Genomic DNA, 12,351 nt, shown 5'->3' on the forward strand with positions numbered 1-12,351 from the left:
TGTATGATACGACTGAATTTCTCGAACAAATATTATCTAGCCATATCATCTTATCGATATTAATAGCATAAAACAACTAGTTCTGCTACGAAAACAAATTCCTTATTTTCAGAGCACTAACATTCAGTAAATCAAGTTCCGAAATATCAAGATTTCGATGAATTTTGGGGGAAATGAAATGAATTTGGGGAAATTTCATCACTCGAATTAAGGGGGTTGAAAAGCCCAAGGATCAAAGGGAATGGAAACCTCTCAATGAGCCCCAACATCATTCTTCACTGATAAGCCCCAACTGTAATCGTTGATCCTATAACCCGAAAGAAAAACCACGTGTCTCCGTTGTTTATCGATCACAAGCCACCCCTTATGTTCCATTGCTGTGGTCGAAATCGCGGGACAGTTAATCTTTCGGACAGGACGGCAAAGCCGTCACTTGTGTTTTCCTTACCCCCGAAACGACACCCCCGCAACACCTCTGCACGCCTGTACGTGCGAAACGTGACAGATGCGTGGGTCAAATTCGCGACAGAGGGGCGGTTCGTGGGGGTCGGTCGCGTCTACGGCGCCACCCTACCGTTTAACTTCGTTAATCCGATTGTTCCTTGGCTGGCCGTGGTGGCCGTGTTAAAAGTGCCGCGATGGGAATATACACTTGTCGTCCTGGGCTATTTTGTTGGGGTGGTGGATTTAGGGTGGAAGTCCCCGATCGGGAAATACTTCTCTCTTGGAACATTTGTTGCTTCGCGGAGGATCGACAGCGGTTGCGTAAGGGGTTCTAGAATCGGAGCTTGTTAATTTGCATAACTTTCGAATAGAACAAATGTAGCCAAAGATTTGAAATTTGGGAGATTCTTGGGTGAAAGATGTAATCAGAAAAGTGATGACCAAGAAAATCTAGATTCGGTTTATGATAAAAGGAGGTTTTTAGGCTGAAGATCAGCGAGAAAAGTAGTTTAAGAGAAAATAGTAGAAACTGATCCCATTTGACTTGCATTCATTTGCCATAAAAAAACTGAATCAGGCGGATTAGCGATTCCGTGAATGGACAATTAGCCCTGAACTGAATTTCTGCTTACTCGATTTAAAAGTGGAGTAGCCTAATGCTGAAGTTTTATGGTCGTTGGTTCTTCCGGTACGTTGTTGCCTGGGTTTCACTTACTGTAAAAATGACGTCGGTGTACGTTCGTGGAATAGAGATAAATTTTGCTTGACCAATTTCCATTCCGCTCCGAATAACATTCTCGTATCTTTCTTCGAAATATAACAGTGTTAAATAATTGATAATATGATTAGACCCTATCCTAATAAATTTCTCTTTAATTTTTCCGCTCGAAAACCGGTTCGTGGAATCGACCTTTTAATTAAATATCGTCTTAGTGTTTCTCTCGAACGAAATCAGCCTGAGCAATTCGATATCAAAGAACCATACCCGATGTATTATTTGGAAAATAGAAAAAGCATTCGCGAAATTACAGTGGGCTCCGTTGGGGCACGATCAGTAGAATACTCCTCGACCGTGCAGACCTAATGACCCGTTATCGGGAAGGCGGTTTCATCGTTCGCGATTCAAGATTACATTACATCGCGGCCGGGCTGGTATCGATTTAATGCCGATTGTTTACGATCGTTCGCATCACGTGCACGCAAGCTGTGACGCCGTCCTCCTTCGCCCATTACACCGTCTCACTCTAATTACTGTAAACCGTGTGCATCTCTGAACGTGTTCTCCATCCCTTTTCGTCTTACGTTCATGTGGGCGATACTACTGTGGCCGTAGAATCACTTGTATAGAATCGCTTGCCACGCGTTGAAGTCTCCGCTTCCTCGGCCGATTTGCTCGCGGAAAATTGGTTTCTCCAGGCGTTACTATACGGTTTCTTATGGTTATAAATAGCGGTTTTAGCAACTACTGTATTTTAAACTAAAGTAAATTTCAGAAAATTGAAAATTGGAATTTATATTTAAATTAAAATTGTTGGAAATTACGTTTTCAACGGGTGAGCAAATATTTTCTATTTCTATAGAATGTAACGGTAGTGTTAGTCTGTTTCTTAATTCTTATTCACTTCAGGTCATTGTAATGTAAAATACTAATGTGAAGTATATAGATATGCAGAAATGAGAAATTATTAATGGAATTTTCTTCTTGGTTTAGTAGGGGGAAAAACAGAACAAATGAGAGACTACAAAAAGTAAGGAACCCTTCTGAAGATAAAAAATAGGGGTTCCATCTTCCACAGATTAATCCCCAAATCACTATCCTGAACCAGAAAATGAGTTCATCGAATCTTTTTTCGTTTCCTTTTTACCAGACCACTCACGAACATTTTGACCAGTCGTCACTATCAGCAAGAAATTCCACCAACGTAGTAATTACAACCTACTGAAACCCTTAAAATTCCATTTTAATATGCGATCAACGTCACTCGGTTCCCCGTCTAAAAATACCCTCGTAACGACTAAAGCCCTGATATTTCTGCACCGCGCCCCTCGTAACGACACTGCCAGAAGGGTTGAAGCCCAGACTTCCTGCTCTTCAAAACTCTCCCTCGTCTCTCTACACCTCTTCTTCCCTTCTAGGCACTCTCTTTCTCGCTCTTTCTCCGTGCTCCTATTCCCGTTCACCGGTTCGCTGCTCCCCCGTACGCGTTATTATTACTCGAACGTGCCGCGAGGCTCGCGCATTGCCACCTTACGTAACCCACATAGTCGTCCGTTAGGGGAGAGCGAGAAAGATAGGTATCCTCCTCCTCCTCCGGTTTCAGGATAGCGACAGGAGTAGCTAGAGAGGTCTCCGTAGGTAGCGGGAGCGAGAGACTCACCTTTCGGTGAGTCAGGCTGCGGAACGACGACAGAAAGAGAGAGAGGGGGAAGGCTCCTTCTAGCAGGGGACTAAGTAGCTCGGCAAAGATCACGGCGTCGGGCGTGGGAACAAGGCCCCTCCTTGTGTCTGTGTACGTTCCCTCTGACACACACGGAAACACCACGCCGCGAGAGCATTACTCGAACTTCCTCGGCGTGGCTCCTCTGTTGCTGCTTAACAGTACCTGGAGTGCTTGATCCGAACGGATCTCGACGCCCGCCTCGTTGAAAAGCGGCGCATCCTCTCGGCATCAGCAGCCCTGCGCAATCCACACGGCATGCTGTTCAACGTTCGATTAGTTTAGTTTAAAACGTGGTCACTCGGGAGAGGGGCATTTCGATGTGCCTCTCCAAGGCCCAGCCTTGACTTTGGCGCCGATGGCTATCACATAGACTCTCGATCGAGACTACCGTGGACATTACCCGAGGAGATTTTGACCCCGACTTTCCAACCATTACAAATTTTTTAAACCCAGGTCACATGGAGGAAGTGAAGTACTCGTGCGGGGGGCGGAGAGTCTGTTTTATAACACTTTCTCATCCTGATTTTGGAATACATAATCAATTGCTTAGGGGATTCTTCTGACGTTTCTGTGCATACCTAGTTCGCTGCAAATTCAAAACTCTGTATTATCTTCCTCCTTAATTGCTCGTGTCATTATCCGAACACATCCACGAGAAACAAGTGTACATCATGCTCAATCTCCGAATGACGAGGGACTCCAGAAGAATAGGAAGTACAGGAAAAAAGTGCCGCGGTTTTGTCCAATTAGGGATCTCAGAGTAGGGACGCGAGAGACGAAACCAAGAAGCATGAGAATAAGCGAAGCAAAACGGCTGTCTGGCTTGAGAAACTGAACACGGAATGCGTGTTTGGCCTTTGACTAGCGGTACCGTCATCTCAGTAATAAATCACAAATCGTTGGTCCCCTGCTTCGATCGTTTAATTACTCAATCTTCCTTTATCGAGTTAATTCTTTCGAATGGATCTAAGAACGCCAGACTCAGGGGACTACCGAAGGGGTCCACTGATAAGCAATCGGGATTAAGTGGGCGTTTAACGAGCGTTTTTCCTATCAGGCAATTTTCTTTCGTGACGAACTCAGGGGGAGGTTCGTCGAACTCTTGAATGTCAGGATGCGCCAATCGAGCGCAATTCCCGTTGTATTTGTAATTTTCTACGCGACGACACCGGCCACGGAAATAGAACTTATTACTGTCAATGGTCCCGGGGTGCTAGCTCGGTCAAGGCTCCGTTTATTTACATCGTGCAAAGGACATCGCGTTCACATCGCGGAGGCGGTTGTCCCGCATTGTTACAATGGCGCCCCCCCGACTCCCTCTGCAACAAATTACTTTCACTTTGCCGCGGTGATAATCGGAAGGTGCCCTGATTCCTGCCGTTACGATCTGGTCTGCTCAGGATTATTACCGTGGTATCGAGAATCCAACGTCGACACCTGAGGAACCAATATCGACACCTGAAAAATCAACGTCGACACCTGAGAAACTCGTGAATTTTACGTAGATTGTGATATTCTAATAAGGCCTGTTTATGATTTGGATGGATCTACCTACTCGATCGATAGTCTTCGACATTAATTTGTTAATCATTTCGCAAGAATTCTGTACGACTGTAATTTCGCCCACGTAATTTCATCCTCTCCGGTAGTGCCTTCCTTATATGCCCATGAGAGTTTCAGAATTTGTTCGTCTAATCTCGAAATTATTGTGCGTTGGACATTCCTTGATGTTAGACATGGTTTAACATAATGCGAATAATTACTTTCTCCGCTAATAGAAATCCGTCTGCCTCCATTTTTGGCACGGTAAAAACACCTCCGCAAAAAATTTCCAGGTTGTTTATCATTCGCCTCGTTTCAGAGACTTTCACGTCAATTGTAAACGAACAATTAACCGTTTTTAACTGATAGAGCCAGAACCACGAGAAACTGAATTCTTCACGTGTTTCTTCCCTGGTCTTAACGAACAATCGTGTGATCCCGATTTAATAGTTTCTTCTGTATTCTTGGAATTATCAAACGCTTCTCCTGAATTACATTGTCAATAACAAACGAAGAGACGCAATTTACATATTATCCACAGAATAACACGATTTCTAAACTTGATAAAAACCATTCGAAGACCTACAGGCGTTCAAAACAGAAAGAGAACTTGTTTTCACGTTGGCAACCCCATAAATCTTGGTATATTCTTCGGTGTTTACGACGCGGCTGGCACGAAGTGTCGCAATTAGAAGACAGCAAATTAGAGATAACGCGATCGCTCGAGGCAGTGTCGTTCGGTGACCACACATGGCCACCGGGTCCCCGATCCCGTGGATAGATCGGCAGGATCTTCTCGCGGCTGGAACGCGTCAGATGCAAGGATCCACGCTTGCCGGAGAGGTACACTTCCGTGCAAATGTGTGTCACGAGTTTCCCACGAGATGAACTGGCGAATGGCAACATAGGCGCGGGCATAGACCAATTACTAGCGTGGCTCTCATTGAGAGTCGCGATTTACGTGCACGATCGATCCAGCCGCGCTTAGCAACCCGCGAGGAGCGATTAAAACACGAGCCGCTGGAGACGTTATTTTCCGACGAGGCTGCACGGGAAAATCGTTGGAAATCTCGTTCGTGTTCTTCGAAGCGTGTCGTTTCGTCGCGTGGAACATGCAAATGTTTCTATTACTTTTAAGATTGGAAACATTTTAAGAGAAACATGTATTAGAGGTTTTGAAATAGTAATCCGATGATTTCTAATGTTTCATTAGTAGACCAGTGGTTCATTCCCATAACAAGTAGCATATAGTACATCTATCATTCGCTTCATCGTCGAGCGTTAATTATAGTCCGGTAAATCAAACAGGCGAGTAACCGTGTCTTTGTTATGCTTCCTTGCTCACTTTCACCTGCCAAACGGCTTGTTCCTTGGATATGGATAATTCGACGCACTCCGGAGAGTTTTCAACTATGCTACAGTTTCAAGAACGTAATGTTGGGAGGTTTAAAATTACTAAGATCATACCAATGTGATACAGTTCTGATCAGTCCAGGGTGATCTATATCAAAATAAAGTTCCTATTTTTGCAAAGATTCGAGTTATCAAAATGTCTGGAAAATCAAGTACCTTTTCTTTCTGTCATCCATTTGTAACATATTTAACTGATAAAGTATATCTACGTATTTATTACTGTCCAAGAATAACGGTAATTATTAATTCTTAAATTTCATTAAGACACTGAAGGATCTTGTCGATCCTCCGGTACATGGAATACGCCTGTAATTTCCTTCTCGTTCACAAAGTGATACATTAAACGCTCGCCAGGCGTGTGTAATGCTTATTAACGGTGTTCGCGTTCCCGCGTTCGATCATCGGGATCGATAGCGTCGAGGTCGAAGGGGGCAGAGATGCGAATGATCAATGATGACCTCGGCGCAATCGTCAAAGCGGCTTCTACGTGCGTTCAGCTGATCGATGATCCGATTTGGGCGCGATTAACGATCCTTCGTGGTGTCTGCTTGCTACCATATCGTGTCCGTTAAATAATATAGCTACACAGTTTAAAATAGTTTAAATTAATTTTTCTTTTATTTTTGTTAGATCATTCGACACTGAATAATATTTCCACATAAATCCAGTAATATCGTCTACTACTTTAATATCACATATCCTTTCTGTTTTTAATAGGAATTCAAATCGCGTGTAATTTACAAAAATACGGTAGTACATGGTAATTTTTTGTGTGAAAATCTCAACGTGTTACATCGAAGACTAAAATTTACTAGCTAAATTTGAAAACGGGGCCAAAACAAATTTATCATAAATTAATGATCTAGTTTCTAGTATATTCTGCAATGATCAGTCCTGACGAACGGCTCAGTTTGAAATTAGCAGCAAGTCGACAGAATCGATCGATTTCACGCCGAAGATCCTCTCAAGGCACCGATTCCCGGATGAAACCGCGTCATCCTTGAAAATCCCTTGACGATTCTCCACGCCGTGGCGCATTTCCTCGCCGCGGTTTCCTCGGCGCAAGTTCATAATGCCGCGATTCACCGTGGGAATCTTCCGACGAGTACCGTTGCGTCTCTTCGTTCTCGTTCGTTGTCCCATCAAACGAACCGTGATTCCATTTTATCCCCCCTCACGATTGCCATCTGGGCGAGGCGGCGGGGGTGGTTCCTCCACCTGAGAATGATTTCCAAGTCGCGTTATTACCGAACGGAATCGGCAATGACCATGCCGCTTTTCACGATTTGCCAGATGATAATAGGGAGCACGACATTTGAATGATTCGTGCCGCTTTGGTAGAGTACCGCTGCGCTACGAGCGGCAAGACTTATTCTTAGTAATTTTTTCATAGATTTTACTCATAGTAATTTTTTTTTATAGTAACAATAATAACACAGTAAATTAACTTAGTTGTTGTGCTTATTTTTTCGAACGTAATTTGTCACACTAGGTCTATTCGGAATGATACTATTATCTTGTATTAGACGTTCTATGAGTCATGGAAGAGTAAGCGAATAGTGACGACTATGGTTGCGTAATCCATAGAAAAAACGACTTTTCTTGATTGGTAAATCCACCTATTCGGTCGAGTTGCCAGGAAAAATGAAATGGTCGTGACTCGGCTGTAAAATGGTCTTTAACCGCGGAAGTGGATCATTAGCCGGACAAATGTTTTCGAAGTCTGTAAACGTCGAAATTGGGGACTTCTTTTTTATCTTCCGTAGGAAAAACAGTTGACGAACATTCTTTAAGAAACGTAATCGATCCTATGCATAATTAAAATTAACTGTACGCTATTGTTTGCTTAACCCGACATAAATCGATAGGGATCTATGAAATTAAGAACCGTGGGATCACGCAAATACGTAAAAGAATGGGCTTTTTATTAACCGGAAGCGCATTATCCGACCATCTTTTTTCTATACTCAACACGTAAACACATTCCGTGTCGAATTAAACAAGTAAGAAGTATTTGCAGAATTTTTCAAATATCTATTTATTCCATGTTAGATATTAAAAATATTGCAGTCATTGATATCTCTAGATACAAACGTTTTCACAGAAAAACACTATACTGTTTTATATTATTTTCTAAATAGTTATGGTGCTGTTTTTAACAGCTATGTTTAAAAGCTCAACATAATGTTTTTATCAAAACGCCACACAAAACAACGAAAGAACTGTCTATAATATCGGCCCACAGAAAAAAAAACCAGTTTCCCATCGGACTGACCGATATTCGATCCCACGAAACATCTCGGACGCGTCACGAAAAAAAAACTGAAGGGCAGCTCGACGCAGTTCAGGTGGAATTGCACGCGATCGTTTCACGGCGCGGTTATTACAGTTCCTCCGTCGATGATTCCTTCAGAATCCTGGAAAACGTGGCGTCGCGAGAAGCGCCTGCTGGTAACGGTTTCGCTCGCGCGAATAAAAAAGAAAAACGCGAACGCCGCTCGGTCAGGGTGTCGAACGAATTAAAAATTACAATCGATCGCCGACTGGTTCGTAATACGCGCCTTAGCCGGACCGTGAGAAACTTATCGTGCGTATTTTTGCACCGGCGATCCATAGATCGTGACTGCCTTGGCTGATCGCGGCGGTTCGCGGGAGCCCATGGTTTCGGTTCGTTAGCGGATTAATCGCGGCTTGAATGAAAATGCTGGCCAGCAACTTCTTGTACGCGCGCGAGTAAGGCATTTTTCTGTATTCCCTCGATGACCAGTTCGCGGTACCGGGATCCAGACCGGAAATGACAGGGAGAAGGAGTCTTTTGGTCTTTGAGGAAAACTCCGTTTGCATATTCATCGGGTTCAAGTATGTTGATGGCTGACTTAGGGGTTTCCGATTTGTAGTTATTCTGTGTCGATCTTTCGGGGAATGTTTTTCTTTTTATTAGGATGTAAATGACACCTAGGTCAAGTTCAAAATACCAAGATCAGGTTCAAGATACCCAGACAAAGCTCAAAATACACAGTCCAAGTTCAAAATACAAATTATCCGTGATCGACACCTCCGCCATTTTTAAAGAGCACGACCAAGTCCGGAAGTCACGGAAGGCCTCACAGAGGTCGGTCCTCGGTTTCGCAACGTGTCTCAACCCACAGCCTCCCTCCTCCTCCTCCTCCTCTCTAGCAAAGGCATCACGAAACTCCGTGTGTCCGCCTGGGAAAAGTTTCGCGCGGCACGCATTGCTGCCAATCGTCCTGGGCCCCGGAGGAAACGGGCGAAGCCTTGCAAAAGTCGCGCGCGCGAACGGCCTCACCTCCGAGTCCGCTTCCTGTTCACCGGGGCCATTGTTCGCGCCGCGGTTTCGGCGCGCATCCGTCCCGCGGAGAAAGCGTATCGCCCCCTTCGGGGCACCACGACGACGACAACGATGCGCCTTCTGTTGCGGCCGTTTCCGTCCACCGAACGTGCGGTTTCCGGTGCGTGGCGCACGTACGATATCGGGCCAACGATACCGGGCCGTTCCCGCCGCCGCCGTATCGATAGTCAGTCGGAACTGAACTGTCGCAGGTGCCGGTTGTGGTGGCCCCCTCGCAAGCCTCTCGTGAACCTTTTTCTCCTTTGATTGTTCTTCATTGGATCTAATTGTTATACCCTGTTTTTGAAAATTTTATACAATATCGTGCTACTTGTTAATATTTTTTCTTTGTATGTTTGTTTTTAAACGTTGTGACACTTTTGAGAGTTGAAGAGAGAGTTTTTTTAAATGCGATTGACAGTGATAGTGTGAATTGTTTAGGATTGACTATATCTACGTGTTGGATTTTATTTTTGTGATTTTGGGTGTGATATTAGGGATGGTAGTTGATGGGGAATTTTTTGAGTATTAGTTTCTGGATTTGTTGGTAATATTAAATTTTATTCTGAATAGATTTTTTTATTTATTTTTAACGAATTTATTTAGATTTTACAGTGGACAGTGTTTTCTAGTAAAAACTGTGCGATATCTTCTTCAATTTTTAGTAATTAATATTACATGAAATGAAGTTATTTCGAAACGATATTCATGACAATAAAGATTCTTTTTTTACAATCTATATTTTCTATTTAAGTACGCCGACGGAAACAGACGAAATATTATCTACCAAAACACACGAATGACCACAGTGCTGATTGGGTCTTATCAACTTCCTCAAACGTTAAACCCACATATCAAATTGGCCTCGTTACTCGATTCAGTCATCCCTAAAAGTGTCACAAAACCACATGAAACAAATCGTATCATTAATTTTTACCAATACTTTATTTCTCTTTAATACACATTGAACAAAAAAGAATAATATTCCTAATATTTTGACCCACAAAATTCTGCAAAATCTGTCGGTATGTTTGTTCAGATAAGACAATAACAAAGGAGAAACATAAATTTTCCTCCAAAATTGAAGTCCAGGAGGGTCGAAATAATTCGCGAAAGACATTAGTCCGTTGTAAGAACGAGAAGGATCGATCGACAGGCAAAAATCACATGGATTCTCGGAAAGGGTTGAACCCAGTCACGGTCCGTGGATATCCTGGATCCACCCTGGGAGAATATCCTGGCAGCGTTCCCGCATTCTGTGCCGGCGGAGTCCGAGTTATGAAATACCGAAGTGGAAACGCTCGAGCTGCTTCGAGAGGTGGTTTTGCATTTCAGTTTCTCGATCGAATTCCATCTTTCCTCTTTCTCTCCCCACCCCTGCTTCCCTCTCGTCTTGCATCCCTCTCTCTCCCTCTCTTTCCACGCTTTTGTTTCGCGACTGACTCGAAGGAATTTCCCGGCAATCCGAACCACTTTCCTTCCACGAGGTTTTCATCCATGACCGAAAGAAAGACTTCCATATTCGCATCCTGAAGATGAAGAAATTTCGACTCTTCTATACAAAGATTCTTTGTGTCTTCTGGACAGTCCTATCCCATGACACATTAATTATTCGTGAGGAATTTTCGATGGGAAATTGTGTAATTTGATTGAAACCTTGGTCCCTGGATTGACCTGGGCCTTTACCTGGGTACTCTCCGAGTTCTTGGAAACGGACGTCGTGGGTCTCCTTGAGACTCTATTCTTTTTTTCCGAATACACTTTATGAAATTGAGTTATTGAGTATAAATATGTCACATGGTTTATGTCCACTATAGAATGTTTATGGGCATAGTGTTGGAAATTTAGAGATAAACTGGCCAGATCTAGGAAACGATTTTCTTCGATTTACTTGAGATTAATTTTTACGAAACAATGATAAGATTTTACATATACCGTCAGGACATAAAGGGTTTTTCGATTGAATTTGAAGCGTGTAGGTTTTAGTTCTAACAGTTGTTGAACTTAGGGAATTAACGTCTGGCTCGTTTTATTGTTACAGCACCAAGATCATCCAGTGCGGGTACCAACAACCTCCCACCTCTGACGTTCCATCAGGTTCATGGTGACAATATCAGACTTTGCAATGGCGGGACCATCGCCAGAAGACACGAGAGCTTCTGCAAGGGTGTCACGTTCAGCGCGCGGCCCGTGCGAGTCGGAGAAAAGGTACTTACTCGTTGAAATTTATTAACACGTGTTACAAAAATATTAATTTTAATTATTTTCAACAATTTAGAAGTTTTGTTTTTAATTTTCTATTTTACAAAAAGAAGGTTGCTTTCCCTTTGGTTTTCTTTCTCTCCCGTAAGAAAGAAAAAAAAAAATAAACAAAAGGATACTCCTTTTATTCTTATTTGTATACAACTGAAATAACAGGTATTCAATGTTAAATAACATACACATTTGTTAAATTTTAAAATCTAATCAATTCTACTAAAAATTACAATTATCACACACATTTATCACACAAAATAGTATTCAATTCCGCTCTCCATTAAGTTCCCACAAAAAGGAAAACTCTCTCGATTCACACCTGCGATCGCCAGTAACAAAAAAAGCAAATTATGCAATCGCAAACAGAAAAAAGTAATCACCATCTGCATTCCCATTACAAATTCTCGATCGTAGTGCATAGAATAATTAACCGTACTAGCTCGCCGTTTTCCCCGATGGAAAGCATGCGCCGCTATAGCGAAGGGAAGGAAAAAAACCGCAAAGAAAAAACTTCGCCGCGATTTTTCCGCGTTTCCCAGTCTGTGTCGCGACGCAAATCGTATACGCGAGAGCGACGGTTAATTGTGAGAATCGGGTGACTTTTGTTCCGACTCGGCGACGCGCGCCGTCGTCGTTTGCATTCCCCTGTCTACTAAACCGTGGCCGACCCTGAAGAGGCCGGGGAGCTATTTCACGTGGGCCGACGGTTTAGCGTTTCCCTGTCGTTCAGCCGAGCAATCGTCTGTCCATATCCAACTTATTCGTCCCTGCGAACAGACTGAACGTAGAACGTTCATCAGACCCCGTTCTCCTTTCATCCTCGCGTCTCCTCCTCTCTGGGTTCGATGAAGGAGAGTGCCTGGGGAGCGTGGGCGAGGCATTCGAGCGTTCCTCGTGGATTTCATT

At 43.4% G+C, this 12,351-nt stretch overlaps 1 protein-coding gene across 1 annotated transcript in view; it reads left to right on the top strand.

The window, feature by feature from the left end:
- The window catches only part of LOC107193074 (protein neuralized), a 77,362-nt gene that overhangs the window by 59,576 nt on the left and 5,435 nt on the right, over positions 1-12,351 (top strand). The window contains exon 2 of the mRNA XM_015582454.1: positions 11,231-11,397. Coding sequence (XP_015437940.1) covers positions 11,231-11,397 — 167 coding nt within the window. The remainder of the gene's footprint in view (positions 1-11,230; positions 11,398-12,351) is intronic.

This window comes from Dufourea novaeangliae, unplaced genomic scaffold (genome assembly GCF_001272555.1).
Source record: "Dufourea novaeangliae isolate 0120121106 unplaced genomic scaffold, ASM127255v1 scaffold493, whole genome shotgun sequence".
NCBI classification, from domain to species: Eukaryota; Metazoa; Arthropoda; class Insecta; order Hymenoptera; family Halictidae; genus Dufourea; species Dufourea novaeangliae.